Raw genomic sequence first — 23,630 nt, 5'->3', positions numbered from 1 at the left:
GCTATTGACATTGCACTTCACACTCAGTCTTAGTGACATGAAAACTGTTTCTCTTTTAGCACATAAGCACAATGTGGTGATAAATGTTGAAACGATGGTGCAGAAAGCTACATCTAGTCAGAAGGAAAAACTGGGGGATAAAGTTGTTTCACAAATTCATCTACGTGAGGCATTTTGTAACGCTTATATCAGCCCTAGCAGTTGTTTCACTTAAATCTCTACATTTTGACAATAACAATATTTTGAGTTTAATCTGGAAATTTTGACTTTATTCTCCACATTAACAATAATATTTTTGTTTCTTAATGTGACCTTCATGCTCCTTCATAATACATCACACAATAGCAGCAGATTTGTCGGCCACACTTTTTTCTTATGTTCTGTGGTCTAATTTTTGGAGATCCCATACAAACTATAGCCTCAGTTTTCTGTTCTTACCTAACAAGGGTGGCATCGGGTTCCTGCGGCTGGAGCCCATCTGCTCCAAAATTCAGAGTGTTGTGCATTCAGAGACACTTTTGTGCATATCTCAGTTGTAAAAATTGGTTATTTTGCATTCCCTTTCTATCAGCTTAAAGCAGTCCGACCATTCTCCTCTGACATCAACAAGCCCAGCCAAGCCCATTTCTTTAAAGTTTACAGATGGTTGTGTGGAGAAACCCCAGTAGATCATCATTTTCTGAAATACTTAGACCAGTCCGTCTAGCATCACCAACCATGCCACATTCACAATCACCTAAATCAACCTTCTTCCCCATGCTCAGTTTGAACTCGATCAGGTCTTCCTGACCACGTCTACATGCCGAATGCACTGAGTTGCCATGTAACTAATTCGAAATTTCTGTTGAACGGGTGTACGTAGCAGCAAAGTGGTCAGTGAATGTACCTTTTAATGACATATCACCCACATTTCTCTATTATTGCATGCTTATCTGTTTTTATGTCAACTTTTTTCACAGCCCTTGGAGCTTATCTGTGAGAAAGCCATTGCCACCTGCAACAGACCCCTTGGGGCAGGAGAAGCGCTGCGCAGAGTCATGGAGTGTCTGGCCTCAGGCATACTGCTCCCAGGTACTTGGTGTGGTGTATTCATGAAGGAATTTGGCTACATTCACACTGCAGGCGAAAGCGCATCAAATCACTTTGAGCGTTCACACTAGAGCGCGTTTGCTGTCGCATTTTATTTGTAGTGTGAACGAGCATACAAAAAAATCGGATTTGATCAAAAAATTGGAGTTGAACGTAGCCTTAGTGACTGCAAAGATTTGAGTAGATGAGGATGTATTTTCATACAGTTTTCTGGCATTTCTTACCAGGAGAGCTAAATAAAGTTCTTAATGTGGGTAGATGAGGAGATATATCACAGCTCTGCTTGACACATTTTTGAGCAGTTTTTAAGAGAGGTCGAGACATTATAAATGACCCAGCAGAGCACAGCTGTCTGAGGCAGGTCATCATTATTATTATGGAAGCATCTTAATTAGAGCTAGCTTAATGGCTTCTTTGCAAAGTGTTCTGCATCACTGGGTAAAATTGTCTTTGAATAAAGCTAATTTACTTTGGATCAAAAACCAGTGTTCTCCTCTCGGACTGGTGCTTTTCAAGTGCCTACTTTGAAGGACTGAAAGGAGCTATTTAAAAGTGGAAGAGTGGAAGTTTAACAAACTGCAAATAAAAAAGAACCCATTTTAATTCAAAGGGAAATGTATGCCACACTAGTAGGAGAATGTTTATTTACCTACAAGATGTTTTTCTCCATTCATTTTAATTCTCAAGATTTTCACTGTCTCTTTTAAAGTCAAGCCCAATTAAATGCTGCTGAGCTGCACTGTCAGCACAGAAAGTGACAATGACTGACTTAGCATGTCTGTGTGTCACTTCCCCCAGGAGGCCCAGGTTTACACGACCCGTGTGAGAAAGAGCCAACAAACACACTCGCCAGCATGACTGACCAGCAGGCTGAGGACATTACCTTCAGTGCACAGGTACACACGTACAATGTAGTTTAACTATGGCATTGCTATCACCCAGTGCTTCTTGCCCTGAGCTGGCAGTGTGTGGGAATCACTCAGCAATATGCCCATTAGCAAGACAGGAAGACCTCATTGCTGCCCCAACCACTCATTCTGCGAGCACACACACACACACACACACACACACTTACATTCAGTCACCAGAAAGAGCTGTGTGGTGCCGCATTTTAATGATTGGTGTGGGAAGCTATTGCCATTGCAAGCCATAAATCCATCTCTGACACCTCGAGGACAGTATTTATGCGCGTGTGGTATTTGTGTGTGTGTGTGCGTGTGCCGTCATGTCCTTTGACACACACACTTGAGCGAGCAGGGCAGCCTCTGAGCCTCGTGGCTTAGTGAATCTTGCCGTCCATTTCCTTTTGAAGGCAGCCTGGACGAGGCTGGAATGTCAATGGGGATAATTGCATTGGAGCAGATACAAGAGCAGATAGGAGAGAGGGAGCTGTTCTGTCAATGAGCTGCACCAGGTGTCATTAATATCTGAGACACTCTACCCCCCTAATAGATTTATATTAGCAGAGTCTCTATGTGCCATTTGGTTATCTGTTTGTGTAGAATAGGGATGCATGTAAGACACTGAGCATGATAAGTTAACATAAAGACAAATGAGTCATTATGGTTGAATTTGGGTACAGTTTTGGTGCTTTGTGGTGCAAGATAAGAAAGTGTTTTGAGGGGTTTTTTTTTAATTGTATATTTAGAAGTTTGCCCATGCATTATCCAGCTTTATACTCCTATGTATTGCAGATTCACTTAAGTACAAAATGTCCATTGTTGTTTAAGTTAATTTGTGTTGTGACAAATTAACTTAAAGAACTGTTGTTACTCCTCATCGGAACAGTTCTTCTGTCTCAGATATTCAGGATATAGCAAACAGCACAGACAGTGAGTTATCACAGAGTAAAGAGTGAAGGAGCTTCTTACATGTGTTTATCGACTCTAGGCTATACATAAGTTAAACATTGTTGGATATTTTGACTCTCTTTACTTAGACTTAAAGAGTACCGTATTTCCCGGACTACAAAGCGCACCTGAATATTAGCCGCACAAGCTAAAATCAGGGGAAAATCCTGTTTTGTACATACATTAGCCGCACCTGACCAAAAGCCGCAGGTGTTTCAATGTTGACTTATCATATGTAAGAGAATATGCACAAAGGGAATTGTCAGGAAAGAGATGGCTGTTTGGAGACATCACTTTTATTAATATTTTGAAAAACAAGTTATGGGTACATATTTGCACATGTAGTACATAACAGTAACCTACAGCACACCAGAACAATAGATTCGGCCTACCTTTTAGGCTCAGGTGCAGTGACACAGCTTTAACAAGAAGAAAAGTCAGTCATTCACCACCATCTTTCTCTTCTTCCTACGCACTAAAACCACCAAAGTCCTCTTCTCCAGTGTCAGATACAAACAGGCTCATGATGGCTTCGTCATCCACTCTTCTTCTCTCCTTCGTTGTCACTTTCAAAACCAAAGAAATCCTCATTGTCAGTGTCAGAGTCGAACACCCTCAGAAGGGCCGTGGCGGTGTCCTCCTCTCCATCATGCAGCAGTCCAGCCCTTCAAAATCCGTTGGTGATCGTGGATGTTTTCACACTTTTCCACGCTGTCAGAATCCACCGGTGGAGTTGGGCATAACTTGCTTTTTGGGCATAACTTGCAAGTTTATTGCCGCTCATCATCCACGACTCCCGCTGAACGCGTAGCGCTACTTTGAAGTTTGTTTTTCGCGCTACTTCGTACGGCACTACGTTGCCTGGCGGACGGACATGTGACTAACATACCACTCTTGAACCCCGATCCTTCCGCCAGGCAACGTAGTGCCGTACAACAGCGGAACAAACAAAACAAATCCTCTTACGATATGACAAAAATCACAGACAATCCATAGAAAAGCCGCACCTGACTAAAAGCCGCAGGGTTCAAAGCTTGTGCAAAAAGTAGCGGCTTATAGCCCGACATTTACGGTAACTCCACCAGTTGCATCCTTTTTAATGTTTTATACTGTTTTTAAAATAATTTAATAATGTTTTATAATGCTAGTAAACATCTTGAATACTGCACGCTGTGCCTCTGTTGACATCAAATCTGTCTTGGTTCAAATGCGTTTCTCAGCTTTCATCATCTTTCTTTTTGTGTATGGTGCGTGATTTGTGTTCAACAGCATGCTCTCAGGCTCATGGCGTTCGGACAGATCTACAAGGTGTTAGAGATGGAGCCTCTTCCCTCAAATAAACCATCGCAGAAATATCCGTGGTCTGATAAAGAAGGTATGTACCTTTTTTTATTCCCCATTGCTGCTCTGCCTGCCCGTCCAGTTCTAGATCAGACAAGGCCTTGGCTGTCTTCTCACACTTGTCATGACCTTTCTGGGTGGATTATGTGTTTTCTATGCACTTCTGTAGCACTGCCAGCATCATCAGAAAGGCTGACATATTAATCATAATAAAACTAGCTTCAGTGATGTAGGTATGTTATATACATTTTTTTCTCAGTTTTTTTATTGACCCTGTCTCCAGTGCCACACTAAGGATTTTAGCTTTAGTGAAATTGCTTTAGGTTGTGCATGCTTTCTGCAGGAAAAAGAGAGACTCACAGAAATCTCATAAGATCTTGAGCTGGCACATAGCCAAAGTGACTTTCGTGGAAAATCGAAAATCGGCCTTTTGAAATTTTGATGCTGACATGGAAAAAGCATTTATGGATTAAGGTGCACGTAGGGCACGATCTGGTATGTCTTCCTCATTGTTTGACTGTTTGCTGGTCTGCCTGTCGGCTCTGTTTATCTTCTCTGTGTGTTCATCCGTCCTGTGCTTGTTCTCTTGTATCGTTTGTTCTCTGTGACATTGCCTTTGTGTGTTTTTGTCATACACAATTGCCACATGTGTAAGTCGACATAAACATCTCTTGTATTTAGTGATTGATTAGTAATTCTCTCTGTGTTTATCTGTGTCTCTTGATTTTAGGGTTAGGTTTGAAGAGGCCATATGATGATGGAGCAATGGATGACAAGGACCTCATCAAGAAGATGAAGAGGAATCTAAGAAAAGGTACAAGGAGGAAGACAAATCTAATATTGTAGTCTGCTTGTTATATTTTAAAGCCTAACAGTGTATATGATTCAAAGTATGTTATATTAGAAAATGTTCTTTCATCATTCGATTTTCATGATTTTATCTACTGAGAAGCTTCGCTTATCTTCACCTTGTCTCTCTTTTATTGCTCCCTTCCTCTCTTTTTCATTCCTCTGAGACACATCGATGCTATTGATTGTTAACATTTTAGTAGGCCACCCAACCATTCCTAGTATTTTCTTTGTACAAGGAGAAGAGGAACCATAGCTAATCGAGGCAAAGAGGGATTTCTATATATTGGCAAAAAGGAGGAAAGTGATTAAAGGCACCTTTATTCCTCATAAAAAAAACTTGGCAGAATACTGAAAAACATTACAAATTACCCTGATTTTTCTCTACTCTGTCCAATTTCAGCTTTTATAACTTTTGCATTACAGTTTTTAAATGTACCCTGGCTTTATGTCTTACTATTATTCTCTCTTACCTGTTTTTGGCCTTAGTCCTGGACAGTAAAGCCATAGACTCCAACCAACCAATGAACGCCCTGATGCGGCTGAACCAGATCCGGCCAGGGCTGCAGTACCGCCTGCTGTCCCAGTCAGGGCCGGTTCATGCTCCAGTCTTCACCATGTCTGTGGACCTAGATGGAACAGTTTACGAAGCCTCTGGATCCTCTAAGAAGACTGCAAAGCTTCACGTTGCAGTCAAGGTAAGCTTGATTTCTGTGTTTGATTACATTTGTGTCTTTATGTTTTTTAAACATGGTTGGTTAGAAATGTAGCCTCACAGCAAGAAGGTTCTGAGTTCAACTTGCTGGCTGCTGTCTTTCTCTTTAGCAGTTGCATGGCCACAGGTGTGAATGTGAGTGCGGGGGATGTCTATATCTCTATATGTTAACCCTGTGGCAGACTGGCATTGTGTCTAAGGTGCAGCCCTCCTCCCACCACATGACAGCTGGAATAGGCTCCACTAGGAAGAAAATGGATGGATAAAATAACATATAGAGAACAGTAAAAATAGTCTTAATAATTTCTAATGCCTCTCGCGGTTGCTGTGACTTAATGTCTGACATAAGCATTCACTTGGACTCAAGGATGAACTGGCTAAAGGTCACTGTGACCTCAAAATTGCCACTCAACAACACCTTTGCCATTATTCAGTGCCATAACTGAGGAGCAGAAGATTTAGATGGTGAACACATTTTACATTTGATCAAATGCTGAAATAGTGACACTAATTTTTGGGGACCACCTATTCAAGTCTTCAGGCCACATGCCATATGAGTCTGGACGAGCACGGATTTAAACTCCAACTTGACAGGTTGGCAGTAGCCTGAGGCCTCAAGGTGGTAATTTCAGTTGGCTCCCTGAAAAATTTCATAAGTTCCAGCTGACGCCAAACCTGTATGGCTACAAATATGTTTTTGCCTACCTATACCTGCTGATGTGTTTGTGTGTGCGAGGAAAGTTGGAGGTGGGCAAATCCATGTAATCCCAAAGTGGTTGTGAACAAAGAGGCTCTCCAGAGCACCGAGCTGGGATAATCCGCTGTCCGCTCCATTCCCATAAAAGGCTCTTTCTCCCCACCTCTCCTTCTTTTCTGTTCTCCTTCTTGCTCACTTCCTTTCTCTCATGTGCTCATCTTTTGATCTCTCTTTCTCGCCTTCAGTTTCTTTACCTCCTGCTCTCTCACATATACTCTTACTATAGGGGCTGGTTGAGCAGCTGTGACACAATCAACGTCCTTCCCTCCCTTCTTCTCTCCCTGTCTGTGTGCTGCTGTCTTGTCAAGGACTTACATTAAAGTGATATGATACTCAAATCAGCTAACCATTGTACAGCTGAGCCATTAATACTGCAGTATTCCTGCCTCAAGAAGAGATATTGGTTGAAATAGATTCTCAGCATGCTTCTTTAATTCAATCTTTTTTGCCTGATTACACTAATGCAGTCTTCTCAGAATGAAGTGATCTGACGTAAAGGAACATAAGTGAGTTCATCAGAAATCATGTTCATATTGCAAAAGCAATGTAAGATTGTTTGATTAGTCACTTTAAAGGTTTTATTTTTTATTTCGTTGCTTTAATGCATATTAGCCCTTTTAGGTGTCTTTGCCTGCCTTTTTCCTTCCTTTCCTACCTTTATTTTTACTTCCTTGCCTTCGATCTCAAGGTTCTCCAGGCAATGGGCTACCCGACTGGATTTGACTCAGACCTGGACCCCATGAGTTCAGACGAGAAGTCGGACAGTGAGGGGAAGAGCGAGACCTCCTCGCACACTAGCAATAACCCAACACACTCCTCGGACAGTTCCAACACGCTTGAGGTAGGGAATGAGAAGTGTGTGTCAACAAATGAAAGCACACGCTTAGTTCAAATGCTTTTTTTTTAATCTGGTAAAATTTGATTTGAGCTACTGAAGCATAATAGGAGGTCAGTGTGGTTTAACATGAAACGCACCTAAATCACTGACATTTTCATACCATGCGTCATCTCCCATGTTAACTGTCATATTTGTTATTTTATAAATAAATGAACCCACTTTTAAATTAAGTTACTTTAATACCTTTTCACTCTCCAGGTGCGAACTCAGGGTCCCATACTGACAGCGAGTGGAAAGAATCCTGTCATGGAGCTAAACGAGAAGAGAAGAGGCCTCAAATATGAGCTCATCTCTGAGAGTGGAGGCAGCCACGACAAACGCTTTGTTATGGAGGTGAGAGAAAAATGTTTTTGTTACGGATCTTGTCAAAAGCAAAAGTTTAAAAAAAGAAGTTGCCTTTGAACATTGCCTGCTTTTTCAGTCCTTTTCAGTCAGTCCAGTTTTATAAATCCATATATAGTTATATCTATATATATGCACTAGCCTTATGGCATATGGGTTGTCTGCTCAACCCAGTAAGGAATGCCGGTGTCCCAGGTCAGGCTGTGTTAAAAAAATGTGCTCATACCAAATATTGGCATTCATCTTGTTAGATTTGTAAAAATTCAGTTTTTACCATATATATTATATTTCTATTTGTGTTTGCACATTTCAATAAATCAGTGCACTTATTTCCTATCAAAATACATGTATAAAGAAATGAGGTCTCAAGCCTTGTGCACAGTATTGTACACAACCAGAAACAGGCTCATCACCCGGCAGAGTCAGTGGGGTGGTTTGTTTTCCGACATGCCTGGTTGCTCCATCGCTCTGCTGATTGATTAGCAGGCCTGCTTGACAGCAGGGCATCCTTAAACAAGCCGTCCTGTTCAGCAAGACTCGCTGACTGACTCACTGAGGACTTCAAAAAACGTTGCCTTTGGCCCACATTGTGTGATTTTTAGCTCTGACAGATTTGTACTATAAAAAGTGTGAATACCCATAGAAAGACCTACATCAATAAAATAAGAGAGAATTAATTGTTTATAAATCACTACAGGTCTAAAATGTAGTATGTTTCTTTTGTTTTCCCCTAAGCATAAAACACATTTCTGTGAATATTTGTGTGCATGTTAGGTGGAGGTCGACGGGCAGAAATTTCGTGGGGCAGGCCCCAACAAAAAGGTAGCAAAGGCCAGCGCTGCCCTAGCAGCTCTGGAAAAACTCTTCTCTGGTCCCAACGCAGCTGCAAACAAGAAGAAGAAGATATTGCCTCAAGTAAGGAGAGACACACTTATGCAGCACAACCCTGACACAGAAGTCCCCAATTAACTCTGTAGCATGTGCATTTACACTGAAACAACAATAAACTATTAAACCAGTCTTTCTGTCCTATTTTGCATTACTGTTATACTCTTTCTGATCAAAAAGCAGTTGGAGAGTTTGCCCAATGTGTCCCTCTATCAGTAATCAATAACACTTTGTTTAGACTGATTTAACAAGTTTAACAGATCAGTACTTTTATGAGATCACCCCTCTTCCGCTTATGTTGTCAATAACGCTATTTCCCATATAGATCTGTAAAAAATGAGACCCAAGTGCATTAGAACATTGTCAGTGTTACATGCATGTTTGATTTGATATGTTCTTGCAGTGCCGCTGCATTCATGCGGTTCAAACACACATTTTTCTAGCTTTATGGCCAGCTTCTGATCTTGGCATTGTGATTGTTAATATGTGTACTCTGTGCCTGTGTTCAGACCAAAGGAGCCCTGGCAGCAGCAGCAGCAGCCTCAGCAGTAGCAGCTCAGGTTGCCAGAGGAAGAGGAAGAGCGGCCCTAGCAAGAGGAGCCTTCGTCAGTGCAGCTGCACCTGGATATGTCACTCCAGGTAGTGAAGGGATTTTGTGTCTTGTTATGTGACAAAAGAAAAAGTCACCAGTTTGCAACGCTGTAAATGTTGCATTTGTTGTTTTTAGATATAAATCAATAATACACAGCTAGCACAGTTAACCACTTAACATTTTGCATCATAATCTTCATTTTTCTTCTTCGAAAAATGCACATCAAATTATACTGGACATGGTTTTTAACTCAAATCTCTGTTCCCAAGCTTGCCGATATCCCATTTTACCACTGTACAGAATTCTTGGCTAAACTGTATTTTATATTATATTTTTTATTTGACATGACAGTTTCTGCAGATCTGGCATTTTCTTTTTTTCTTGGCCTTAAAATTCTGACATTTTCCTCTGCTTTAGGCCGCTTACTTATTTTCCTGTGGTTAAAAAAACCCATGCATTTCCCTGTAGCTGTATTGCAAAATATCACAAATACCCTACAGTCACCTATAGAAAAGGGGATAGCAGTAATTTGTTGAGAGCAGATAAACTGTAGCATAAAAACCACTGCAAGATTTATCTTCATTATGCTTGAGGAGTACAGCATCTACTTAGGTCTCATACTTTAAACCCATAGCTGTCTGCTAGAATCTGCTAGAAAGTGGCCAAAATAGTCATCTGAAGTTACACAAAAGCTGAAACGTGTGTTAGTTTTGGATTTAACAAGTGCAGAATTGAATTAGACCTTGTAACCTCTTTCCCAACAGGCTTTGGGACACCGTATGGCTACAGCCCTGCTGCAGCAGCTGCTCCTGCGTACGGTACGTGCCTCTTCGCGTCCACTCCTCATCAGCTCAAGCCTCCTTTTTCCACCTGTAACCTCCCTCCATCTCTCGCTCTCTCACTCTCTCTTTTTCTCTCTCTCGCTCTCTCTCTCTCTCTCTCTAGCCATTTGTGGGTAAATTAATGAATCTTCAGTAGGTTTACACTTACAGCCCTTGTCCTCGACTGCTTTTTATATCCATTGCTTCTCTTTTCGCAAAATGATTTTAAAATCTTGACCCCCTTTAAGATCCAAGTTTTAGCGTTAAACATTTAATCTCTTTGTTGTCTTTCTACAATCAGATCTGTGCTTTGGCTAATTGTCCACTCAGTCCGTATGTGTTAATCTGCCTGTTGCCTCTTACACTCTCATCTCTTATTGTTGGACTGCTGCTCTATCAGCACAGAGTGCTGTCGTCTGTTTCCGGCTTTCATCTAAAATCATCCAAAAAACAATCCCGATTGTGTTTATATCAACACATCTTCCGGCATTGCCTTCAAATAGTTTAAATGCAAAAGAGTAGAAAACTATAAAAAATATTTGAATAGTTACCTTGTTTCTTGACTTTTATTAACCTTTTATTAACCTGAGCCCTGTTCGTAGAGCCATCATCCGCATTTCTGTTTAGATTAGCAGAAGGAATAGAACGAGTTCCAATTTTTTTTTCCCAGTACTTTTAAGATACACACCAGCTTTCCATCAGTAGGACTGCTGCTACACTGTTTTCTTGTTCTCAGGACATAATATATACTTGACCTTCAATAGCATAGGTATTGGCGAAAAACCCACTCCATACACATATTTACCTTAACAGAGCGAGTCCTGTGCAGTGGGACTTTACATGTAGTACTAGGAGGCCTCGTCGTCCATCTTACAGCCTAGTTTGAAAGGGTCTTATGTGCTAGAAGAAACTACCTTGAGGGCCCCAGGCAGATTTGTAACAACCCCCTGAGAACCCAACATCCCTGAAAATGAAATCCACCTCAGTTATACAGTATGTTTATGAAAGCTGGAACCCAGTGTTAGTTCCCAGGCAGTTTCAACTGGGTTTTTTACATGTTAGTGCAACACCTTTCCTTGCTAAAATAGTCTGCCTTCGCTGGCGTTTTCAAATAGTTATTGTTTACCAAAACAATACATCAGTAGCTGGCCTCATACTAAGCAACTGAAAAACAGTAGTGCATAACTAGGCTATTAAATGCCCTGCATGTTCTGTGGAAGCATATAAATTGCTTCGTACTGTGTGCACCTTTGACCCGTTACTCATCCGAACATGTCACGTATCTGGCTTGTATAACTAGTCCTGACCTTGAACTTACTCTGCACCTTCCCACAAGTAAGTAGGAAGTTCAGTGGAGATTAAAAATATGCATTGAACTAGATAAAAAATATAGACACGAAATGTTTCATCCACACAATTTGCAACAGCACAACGTTTGATATCTCTCTTTAGTGTTTTGGTCTCTATCTCTGCACGTGTATTCTTGGACCCTGAAAAAAAATAGCTCTGCAAGAATAACAGGTAAAAAAATAAAAAGCAACTTTTGGCTGCTCACTTATTCGCAGGGGGTCGCCACAGCAGGTAGCTCTGCGTGTTTGATTTGGCAGATTTTTACGCCGGATGACCTTCCTGACGCAACCCCAAAGTCACTTGTGTCTCCTCGCTGTTCAAAAATATTTCCCTTCTAACAGGCCTTGATGCAGCCTGATAGTGTAGCTCCACTCCACTTACTTTAGGCTATCTATCTTCTGATTATTCCATAAGCTGTTAGATTTATTACTACAGTGTCAGTTACGGAACAATGCGAGCACCAGCTTCTGTTTCATTACCTATTTTTCAGGTGATTCTTTCTCTTTATTTTACCCCTTCATTCCTAATTTTAAAGCCTTGATCATCATTATTAACATTACCAGTGTACACACTAGTGTTATTGTTGCGATCAAGAGCAATTATCGGATTAGTCACACTGATTAAACCTTTTTTTTTTTTTATTCTAGTGCAACGTGGCGTAATTATTACTGCCTTTACAATCTAGAAAAAAATCTAGGAAAATCCCGTCTGATTGTCTAAAGGCCCTGCTGGTCACCATATTCCAAATCATAATAAATAACGGGATTGTGAAATCAACGCTTTTAAATTGACTCAAATAGACTGAAATTAACAGAATTGTACAAAATTAAACTTTAGCTTTTCTTTTTAACTCCCGCTTTGTCTTCTGTGGTAAACCACTAATAAAGGCTGTCACCTCGTGTGCATACATTCCTGCTTTTTCTCACGCAGTTACACTTCTACCTCTGGGAACCTGCTTGTCTAGTGTGACGGGTGTTTGATGGACATGCTCTTAGCATAGTGAGCATTGGTTATTTGTTCCCCAGAACTCATGCAGAGCTATGCTCTTCTCATGTCTCCCCTCTAGGTTTGCCCAAGAGAATGCTTCTGTTGCCTGTCATGAAAGTGCCCGCCTACCCCGTCCCCCACTACCACTTCTTTTAGCATAAGAGACACGCCATACCAAAATGCACCTAGGTTTTCTGTAGAAGGGAGACAGTTTTTTTTCTTGTTCTTTTTTACAGTATGACGAAGGGGAAAGGATTAAGGACTTGAGCTGAAGATTTGTAAAAGTGCTTTTTTGCTTATTTTATATTGTTTTTGGTTCCAAAAACTTTTATGAATATTAGAAACCCTGCAGGTTTTAAGTTCTTAAGATATAAAAACATTTAAAAACTTGAAGGATTTGCACTGTGAATTGTTACCTCATTCTTTGAGTCTAAATAGTAATATATCTATCGATCCATATTTCTATCGATATATATATATATATATATATATATATATATATATATATATATATATATATATATTTAGCCTTTTGTTATTTTGTTCTTTCCTTGCTAAAGACGATGATATCCTTTGCAATATGACACACACATCACACATATTCTGTGTACAAAGAAAATAATGTGAGTGGTGTGAAAGATGTATAGGAACAAATCATCAATGCTGCAAAATAAAGTTTATCTTCAATAAAAGCTGAACAGCTCCTGTTGTATATCTCATTTAAAGGCTTTCAGCTACGAAGGAACTTAATAGAGTAGCGCCTTCCTCTTTGGTTCTGTTTGGACTGGATTTGTACTTATGTCACCTAACGTAGACAGATTTACCTATCCTTTTTCAAACCTGCAAATAGTACTATAAAACCTACACTATTAAACCTATAAATAGTACTAGTACTGTTAATATTCCAAGCTCATGCATTTGCAAATATTGAATTTCAGTACCTCGTCACCTCTCAATTCATCTCTTTGACCTTCAGCTTAAAGATTACTCAGAGAAAAAGACAAAGACAACATGATGAATTTAGAACGCCCTAGTTAGATCCTCCATCTTGCATTCAGCTGCACGATCTCATTACTGCATGTGGAATTAATATTGGGCAGGTTTCCCGCAGCTCTCAGAGTTAGCGCCTACAGTATTGCATTTGTTGTAATGTGAGCTAACGGCAGTCTTTTGCAACAGAAGAATACTGACATTGCTTAAAAGGACCTCACTAGCATAAATCATCCTACAAATAATAAACTTAATATGTTCTGCACAGACATTTAAATCAGTGTTTTTCATCTTTGCCTGACATTCGAGTTGTAGCTCCGTGAATCATACTTCACCTTCAGCATTTTCATGTTGTTGTTTCATAATTTTCAGTGTCATTGTCAGTATGGTTTGTTGTGTTTGCTCATTTTTTTCCCTCGATGCTAAGCACCAGCACCAATAATACCACTAAAACCTGGGCTTAAAACTATCCTCTATAAGATGATTGTAAAGAAAAAAACAGTCTTTATAAATAATAACTAAGAGGAAAATGGCTCAATGTAAATAGAGTGCAGTGAAGGTGAAACTCAAGCTTATTCCATCAACACACCAGTCAAAGAGTGCCAATCGAGACAGAGTTCTGCCCGTGGCCCTTCAACCACGTCTTGGTCATCCAACCAGCAAGTGATAACCACACCCCCCTTCGAGGACGTCTCCATGGTTACGGCTATGAGGCGCAGCCATTGGATGAGAGGACCCAATGTCTTGTCCAATGGTTGGTTGAGCTCCTCTGAGTTGTTATAAAGCCCTTAAATAATCTCTGTCCTTCTGAGACGTTAACTTCAATCTTACACGATTGAACACTATTACCACTTCTTCCATTTTGTGTTTGTTTTTTTCTCTTATTCTTTTTGTTCAGGTTGATATTATTTCAATGCATAAAGACCCAAAGATCCATAGAGAATATTTACTGGTTTTGATATTTAGGGAAATATGTTTTATGGCTTTGTTGCACTTTAAGTTAGTTAGTTTAACATAAAGATTGTAAGCAGGGGGAACAGCTAGCCAAGCTAAGCTCAGGAGCTCGCATTGTAGAAATGTGGCTGAAATTAAAGCAGCAGAAACTAAATTATCATGATTTTTAGTGTCTTACTCTGCACCTTTACAGGACATGGGCATAGAATCCCCAGGGGTGTCCAATTATATCTGCCACCTGGACACCAGCAGACAACCCTTTGAGTCTGGTTGCAGGGTGGTGCCACCAAGGATCAGACTTGTTCTTGGACTGTGCAGCCTGAATTAAAAGCTTGGGTTCTTTGTTGTGTTCCCCCAGCCTTTCCTCACCAGTTTTTGCAGTGTAATAAGGCACATTGTCTTTCTGTCCTATCACGATGGTCCGACCCAGTGAGACAGACCTTTAACTAGACACTTCTTTTAATGTTCTGACTGGAAAATGTACATTTCTTCTAAAGCAACCAGTTTTCTTCTGAAAAATCAGCTCCACAGCCACGAGAGGTATTACAGATCCTAATAACACAATTTAGCACAGTGTGTTAAATAAACTAAAAGTGTAACTATTAGTCCTCCTGGTGCCCCTAGATCCTATTTTTGTCCTATTTTTGGACAGAGAGAGGCTCGCTGTTTTCCCCTGTTACTAGTATTTTTGCTAAACTAAGTGTCCTTTGGATGCATCTTCATATTCATTAGACAAGCGGCATTGATCTTCTCATCTTCTTATCTTCCAAAAAAGCCATTAAGAATATTTCCCAAAGTGTTTTGACTATTGCTTTAATTTAATATACAGGACATTTCTACACACATTTCTACATTCTGCGCTATTTTAAATACACTCATATAGTTAATATACTTATATACCACTTTAAAAAAGTGTTTTAAAAAAGTGTACTAATTAATCAATCTTCCTTTTTCTCTGATCTTCGTCACTGCAGGTGGTCTATTTATTGACAATCCTTTCTACCAGCCGCGCACCATCGCTCCTTTTATCATTCATCTGGGTCCACAGGATCTCTTCTCTGACTTCTAGAGGCAGCACATTGTTGGAGGCGCTCTTCACACTTACCTGGCTGCACACATGCCCATCTGTTTCTCCGTCTAATGCGGGCTGCCTTTGAATCCCAGCTGATGGATTCACACATTCAGAACGGTTTCAGTTTGATCAGTCTACTGACGAAACTTTCCTCCTGAGAAAAAAAGAAAAGGCAGAAACTATCTGAACCATCGACCGAGAGGCACAAAGCACCTCTTTCTGTTTCCTCGTCTCTTCACCCAGATCATCTCCTCAGAGGAGAGCGACTTTACAACAAGCAATACTCGGATTTTACGAGAAACGTTCAGCTGTGACTGTGCAGGGCTGGGCTGGTCTTTCTTATAGCAATATACCTGAACTCCTCTCCTTGAGCTTACTTACTTACTTGAGAAGATGTGAATGTCCAACAAAGTTTTACCCAACACAGCATTGCAATAGCTTATTTTGATTGTATATTCAATGTATGTGTGCGTGTGGCTATAATATAACACATATATACACACACACATATATGTATGGTGTATTTCTATAACAATGTGTTGACAATATTAGTATATGATGATGTATTTATGTAAATACTCTATAAAATATAACTATTGTTGTTATAAATTATTTTAGAATTATAAAGTGTAATGTAACTGTAATATCACAGTATAGCTTTCTTCCAATTTTATATACACTGAGCAATTGAAGCTAGTTCTAGGAGAGGCAATATTATCTTTGGTATTCCTATAACCTGTGCTGTTAGAATAATAATGCTTCCTTCTTTCCTTCCTTCCTACTTTTCCTCTATCTTTGATGTCTTTCTGAGCCTTTCTGAGCACGCTCTCTGCTGCCCGAGGTTTGTTTACACTGCCCGGACCAGAGGTGCTCGCTACTGAACACACTTATAACCACACACTGACACACAGACAAACGCACACTATTCCTGTCAGAAAGCACATTTTCTATAGTCTCATTGCTGGCAGGGAATACTGTTGTTACAGTATGTGTATGCTTGGATGTACACGCTCCTCCCTCTTCCATTAATGGACACACCACCACCTCGGTACAGATCACACATCAGCTCCGTCCCGCAAGCCTTATAGGGACCAAAAGCACAGCTCACTGGCACTTCACTGTTTCTTCTTTCTGCAGACACACACATTCACACACATTGTTTCCTCCAGCTCTCTGTGGCTGTTCTCTGCTGAATGGAAGTGATGCTGCTGGTAGCGAAAACACATGAGCATCTTACAGGTTGGGAAAGATACAATACAAATTAATATTTGGGACAGTTTTTTCACAGAAATGTGATTTGGGTCATCAGGAGTTTGGACTGAGAATGCAGTTTAATCATCGTTGTACATGAACGTAGTTATCAGTGTCAAAGCTGTCTTTGGCCTCATGTTACCTTACCTGAAAATAATTTAAGTATCAGATTCGCATTTGGTGTTCAGCTCAGTTGTATAAGGGAAGAAAAAGTTCAATCTGTGGATATGGTCATAGCCATGTGTCTCTAAATATTGAGGCTAAGATGACCAGGTCAATGACCACAAACTTTTGACATAATTGTACAGTAAAGGAAGGCAAATTAGCTTTTCATGTCATCCTAAAATTTTGAGTAGTTGATTGTGTAGTACTACTGTTATAGCACAATTTATGTCATAAAATTACTGGCAGTTTAGGTAACTGTAAATTCTAAAGCAGTCCATTCAGATTCTGTTTGGATTTGATTTTGCGGCATCAAATGAAGCACAATCCCTCCAGATCAGCTGATATCAGTGCCAGCCCACGTCTGCTGGTTATACACAGCCAAGTGGTTAATCTCATGTAAACTTCACTGTTTGAGGCTGTAGTCACTCAGACCTAGAGACTGGTAAATGACCCCGTGGCTTATGGTTGCTTTGGTTGCAGATGAACCTATCCCCTTTTTCACTTTGCGTGACACTTACTTCATGTTCACTACCGCTTGGACAGCAGTCGGTTGAGTGCTTGCGGACAAATCTGCTTCTGCACGCAAATTATAGGCAACCTGTCAGTGACGAATTACAAGGAGGTTTTCAGTACGTCACTCTGTCTGTGATCGATTTCACCGGGCGGTGGCCGTCAACCATTCACTCAATACACACGTTTCCCTGTCTATGGAAGGTTGCCTGTCTCTAGGCTTGTGTGGCTTGTGCACCTCTGCAGGCCACTTTGCAAACCACTTTCACCCCCAAACCACATTTCATCCCGTATCTGACTTAATTAGTGTGTATGTGATCAATATGTTCGATAGTTTAAGACTTGTCATTGATGGCTGATCTGTACAAGGGATCTTGCCCACAACACAAAATGTAAATCGCCGTTGCTGTGCATGATGTTTGGGGGGTTTTTTTTGTTTCTCACCTGGTTTTGAAGATTTTTTATCGCTGTTCTTTCTTATTTTTAACCTTTAGTAGAGAGAAGATGTCAGTCAGCAGAAGCTACAAAATGTGCATCAAAAACCTTTGATTCTCCTCACATTCGCCTTGATCTGGGCGCAAGTTTGATCTCCTGTGTTTCTGCTGGCTTTGATTCAACAAAAAAAGGACATCTGAGAAAAAGCCGATAGACACAGCATGACTCTAAAGTCAGCGTTTCTAAACAATAAGCCGAATTAGAGTGAGATTTTGCGACATTACTACGCTGAAAATGAAAAGAACTTGACAATTTTTGCAAGGATGGTGATAATTGTCGTGCGACTGAGAGGTCGAGTAGCAAAATGGAGGCTGTTGTGTACTTCCTGTTCCCATAATGTGTCTATAATCTCTAATATACGGTTATTAAATCTTCAATCTTTCATTTACAGTTGTTTGAAATCCTAATGACAGCCTGGCTTTACAAGAGTAAATATTACTGCTCTGACATGGAGCACAATTAAGTTAAGATGTCTCACACAAACTAGATCTCGGTTTATTAATTGGCTGTGGGTCTTTGCTGTGAATGACTGTTTCTTTCTTTTCAATCTTTTTATAGTGGTTTTCCATTAAAGAAGAGAGCCGCTCTTGTTTGATCTCTAAAAGTGTAGAATAAAGTTTAGAGCAGGCTTTGCTCTTACTTTTCATTTACATGGGGAATTCACGTGGAGGTGAATAACTTTGAGGTTAGCTGTGTGGAAACAGACCTCTATCAGCTGAGAATTTCTTCTAAAATGCCCTCCTCCCTGCCCTGCCTTCAGCTCCCCCTCTCTGCCCCTTTCTCACTCTCCAGATGGTCCACATTAATAAGGCAGACAGTCATACCTCAGTGAGCAACCTTTTCATTTCCCCTCAGACTGTACAGACACATTGGAGGAGTCACCCTGACTACTGACCCAGTCCTTTTAGCCTGTTGGCCGGACAACCGTATTCAGATGAAGGGTGGCGAGGTTGAGAGCACAGAGAAAGCGGGTCAGTCTAAACCTGGCACAGGCAGCTTAGCGGGAATGTGCAGGCAGTGGCTCCTCCAGTCAGCAGTATTTTTTATTTATTGGGGAGCTGCTGTCTCCTAAATGATACCACCATATCTAAAAGCATATTTTTTTCTTAGTAATCTAGTAAGGAGATGAGAAATCTGCTTGATGTTTCAGCTGAGAAAATATACTCCAAGTATCCAAGTTGTTTGGGGATTTAAAAGAAATTACCAAGAGAGAGAGAAAAATAAGAAGAAAGAGGAAAGAATTCAAAATATAGTTAAATAGAGTATATTGAGAGACTGAAGGGAGGCTGACTGATGAACTGACTAGATATCTTCCGCTTTTATTAGGTCAGTGACAAAACCAGCCGTACTCCACCAAAGTGTCTCAGAATAGAAAATATTGCAGTGATGTGTTTTTTCTGGAAACACTTATGAGCGGCTTGAAAAGAAATGCCAGTGTGAATAATGTTTTAGAACATACTGGTTGTCTTTTCTGGATTCCAGTCCCACTGATGGATGTCATTCCTACTCTAGTAGTCCCCAAGATCACTATAAACGAGTAAACAGCGGCACACAGATACATCCCTGTTATTCTGCATCTACACTGCCTCTGGTGGGCGTTCAACAAAAACTACACCTGTAAATCTAAAAAGCACAAAAGACGCACGAGCAATACACTCACGCATTGTACTCAGGGCTACCTGACACGCACGTGTATGCAACAAGACAAACACACACAGAAGCACACATGTACTCAAATGTGTAAATATTTCAGCTTTTACCGACAATAACAGCCAAGCGCACTGAGTCGACATGACACTCTTTGCTCCATGGATTGAGTATTTGTGAACTATGTGAGTCACACAAGTGGTTGGACCTTGTTTGTACATTAGGATATGAGCCATGTATAGCTGAGAAAACACACCCACACCTGCTCCATTTATTAGTGCTTTATACTAGGCTGTCTGTAGCACTGTACATACATTGCTTTTTTGTTGAAATGGCAGTTACCTGTGTGATAAATTAAGCTATCAGAAGAAAAGAAGAAAGAGTGTTGTCTCCAAAAAGTGGCAACACATGCAGGAGATTTGAGTGTTTAAATTCTGCGATAGGTTCAATGGTTTAAGAGATCGGAGAGATTTTGCTCCCCGTTTATATCTGGAGATATAGCCATGTTTCCCAAAGGCCCCTCTTCTCCTCCTGCCAGATCAAAAAGGAAAATGCATGAATGCCTTTGGAAAACAAGGAGGGGTTTTTTTCCCTACACGATGGGATTCATCTACACACCAAAGACTACGAAGCCTTTGCTTCACAAATCTGATCATCCTGCAGTCTCAGAAGTGAGAGATGTGATCTGTCTAGACAGTTATGAAATGTCAGGAAAGAAGGGGGAAAAAGAATGCTCTCCTGTGTGTAAATCTGAAAGAAAACCTGTCTTGCTCACTCTTGCATTAGCACAGAAAGTTGGGGTTTAAATCTGGGGATCATGCTAAATTTGTCTGGAAGCAACGAGAGAAGTGCCGTAGGAAGACCCGGAAAGTCCATCCGCAAGTGATTCTGAAACTCTGCAGCGCTGCAGAAATAGATCCTGGATTATGTTTCCACTGCTTAGGCACAGACTAACTGCAGAACAGATCATTTTCTCTGGGTGTGTGCGTTTATGTCAGAGGGTGGGGCGATGGGGTATGTATTAACACACCCACATGCAGACGCATGCATACACACATACATATACAGCACTGCAGTCACATCAAGCATGTTGTTGCATACTTCCTGGTCATAATTCATGGATTGTTCACGTCCATCGTCCTCCTGATAAATGATCGAAGTCTTTTGGTTGGGAATGTACACAGTCGTTATGGTGATTGTAGAGTAGAATGTATTTACTCGTATAAAGAGTAAACTTGTTTTTTGTAGAGAAGCATATATACAGAATATATATGGATAAATACATATATATACATCTATATATCTTTTGAACTACTTGTGTGTAAGGGTTGTTTTGGGTGCATCTACCCTGTTAGGATTCATATTTCTTTTTCCCCTTTTTTAAATTTTTAATAATGATGTTTTGGCAAAAATAGCATCTCATGAGTGATGATTGTTTTCTTTTTCCTGTAAATATCTTCCTTTTTTTTGTCTTTGACCAAAAGGGGAATAAAATACACCGTTTTATGATGCTGCCTATGAATTGATGAAGTGATATCTGCTCACAGAATCTATTTGTTCCATTAAATGATCAAAGTCAAAGGAGCTTGCAAAGAAAAGCGTCTGGACTTCTTTAAGTTGCTTGAAGACGTTTCACCTCTCATCCAAGAAGCTTCTTCAGTTCTAAGGTCAAATGGTGGAGAGTCCCAGATATAAATATGATATGTATTTCAGACCCAGCAACACACTCAGACAGAAACTGGTTCACCCGAAAGACAAAACGCCAAAACACAAACTTAACAATGTGGTGTATGCTGTACAGTGCAGCGAGGAATGCTCAGACCTCTACATTGGAGAGACCAAACAGCCACTTCACAAGCGCATGGCACAACACAGAAGAGCCACCTCCACAGGACAAGACTCAGCAGTCCATCTGCATCTTAAGGATAAAGGACACTCTTTCGAGGATGCCAATGTTCACATTTTGGACAGAGAGGACAGATGGTTTGAAAGAGGAGTGAAAGAAGCCATCTATGTCCACTGTGAGCGACCATCTTTGAACAGAGGCGGGGGTTTACGACACCAACTCTCTGCCATCTATAATCCAGTTTTGAGATCCCTTCCCAGACGCCTTAACGCCCACTCACATCCTGGGCCATCTGACCTCAGGAATTCACATGATAAGGTGGGGCCAGGTTTCACAATGAACACACCCGAAACTCTGGCTGATTGGGACCCACACCCAATTTCACATCTTGGCTCAGGTGATTAGAGGATCATCAGGGGGTCCTTTTGTCCCTCTGTGGGGGTCACTCCCACTAGGTTTATATCTGGGACTCTCCACCATTTGACCTTAGAACTGAAGAAGCTTCTCGGATGAGAGGTGAAACGTCTTCAAGCAACTTAAAGAAGTCCAGACGCTTTTCTTTGCAAGCTCCTTTGACTACGATGACCTGGATGACTGAGAACCTTCACAGACATTAAATGATCAAAGTTACATTTTGTGAAACTCTACAAGGTTCTGCTTAACAGAGGCCACTGATAAAGAATGACGAGCGTGATTTGAATTCGCTGTATAGTTTGTTTAATTAGTAGCAGCATTAACATCAGTGATGATCTGTGGTTGTCACTGTTCTTGACATACAGTAACCAATGCTTGATGAACTGAAAATAAAACTGAGAAAGTGCTAAAATCAATATCTGAGTATCTTTTTTTTTAATTGTCTCACACTGATGCCTATCAAAAGGGTCTGACCATAAAATAGATCTAGATTTTTATCTAAAATACATTACTGTGCAATAGTCTTGAAACAACATCATTTATTTGTATTTTGTTATGAACATGGGAAATGTGTACATCAGGGATGTCATACAGATTTTACATGGTGGGCCACGTACAGCTCACTTTGTTTCTACGTGGGACGGACCAGTGAACATTTCTGTCAGTGTTTAATCCCTGAGATGTCTGAATATAAGGTAAAGAAGTTCAACTGTATTTTTTAGTTTTCCTACATAATAATTGTAAGAAATGTCTAAAATTACAGAAAAAAACATTTTACTGAAATTCCTATAGAAGATCATTAAACAAACTGGGACTTTACTATCATTTAATTGCTTATCTGTTATTTAATTACTAGGTCTTTATCAATAGAAGCTGCAAACCAATTTAAAATTTGATATTGGACGTTGGCTGCCTTATGTTTCATTCTCTGTCAAGATGATCCCACACTGCTTCAATATTGTTGAGGTCCAGGCTCTGGAGAGGCCAATCTATTACTGATAGTTTCTATCCAGGTATGCTTTTTATTGTCTGTGTGTTCAGGATCATTGTCATGCTGAAAAATGAAAGCAGTTTCAAGTCAGATGCTTTAAAGATGGAGGATCTTTATGTTTTTTTATGTCACGCCATAATGTCAGACTCAAGGTTATGGACAATAATTGGTAAGTTTCTCTAAGAGTTTCAGCACATAGTGGTTTAGAAACATAAGCTGTCAGTCCTCTCTAAAGCAGTACTGCTTATGGCTGAGTCTGAGTATCCAGTGACATCTCCAGTAGTCAACACCATCAACGCACAGCCATAGCCGCCAATCATCCAACACAGCAATAAGTGTCTGTGCGTGCTGTTTCCTAAAAAAGACAACAGAGAAAAACGACATGCCTTTTTCATCTGACAGAAAGCAAAGAGGACAGCAAGGATGACGTCTAAACTCGCCAGACTATGACAGCCATCCTGACAAATTAAACCCTGCTCAGTATTAGTACATTGTGTCAATTGTGGTAGAATTAATGCATTAATTCAGGCTTAAAGTACTGTTTTATGGTATTATTTTCCCTTGAAAATGCAGACAGAGGTGTCAGAAATCTGAATGGGATGCTCCATTTGCATGCCAGCTCCCATTAACATGATAAAACCTTAATACAATGAAACAACTGTCTTCTATAAAGACTTGTTTTACAATGACTGCTCAGAAGTAGAGGAGGATGTACGTGATTAAAAATTAACTGAAGCAGAAACACCACAGTTTGAAACCTGGCTTTGTGCACGCTCGCTTATGTACACACTAATCTGGAAAACTAATAAGACTCAA

At 40.4% G+C, this 23,630-nt stretch overlaps 1 protein-coding gene across 4 annotated transcripts in view; it reads left to right on the top strand.

The window, feature by feature from the left end:
- Positions 1 to 21,077, top strand: part of strbp (spermatid perinuclear RNA binding protein) — a 103,853-nt gene extending 82,776 nt beyond the window's left edge. For 3 of the 4 annotated variants that reach the window (XM_085463410.1, XM_085463409.1, XM_085463412.1), the window contains 11 exons: positions 960 to 1,071; positions 1,888 to 1,985; positions 4,209 to 4,314; positions 5,011 to 5,094; positions 5,619 to 5,827; positions 7,290 to 7,442; positions 7,698 to 7,832; positions 8,616 to 8,756; positions 9,239 to 9,368; positions 10,086 to 10,139; positions 15,398 to 21,077. In XM_085463410.1, coding sequence (XP_085319536.1) covers positions 960 to 1,071; positions 1,888 to 1,985; positions 4,209 to 4,314; positions 5,011 to 5,094; positions 5,619 to 5,827; positions 7,290 to 7,442; positions 7,698 to 7,832; positions 8,616 to 8,756; positions 9,239 to 9,368; positions 10,086 to 10,139; positions 15,398 to 15,492 — 1,317 coding nt within the window. In that variant the 3' untranslated portion in view covers positions 15,493 to 21,077. Of the gene's footprint in view, positions 1 to 959; positions 1,072 to 1,887; positions 1,986 to 4,208; positions 4,315 to 5,010; positions 5,095 to 5,618; positions 5,828 to 7,289; positions 7,443 to 7,697; positions 7,833 to 8,615; positions 8,757 to 9,238; positions 9,369 to 10,085; positions 10,140 to 12,558; positions 15,376 to 15,397 lie in introns of those variants that run through there. The other variant, XM_085463411.1, reaches the window with a different exon arrangement.
- The last annotated feature ends 2,553 nt before the right edge of the window (positions 21,078 to 23,630 follow it).

Source organism: Copadichromis virginalis, linkage group LG7, assembly GCF_057382275.1.
Source record: "Copadichromis virginalis isolate Kocher_CV1m ecotype Utaka linkage group LG7, C_Virginalis_male_GT1.1, whole genome shotgun sequence".
Classification (NCBI taxonomy): domain Eukaryota; kingdom Metazoa; phylum Chordata; class Actinopteri; order Cichliformes; family Cichlidae; genus Copadichromis; species Copadichromis virginalis.
Note: the sequence above shows the minus strand (reverse complement) of the source record. Positions and strands in the feature narration are given on the sequence as shown.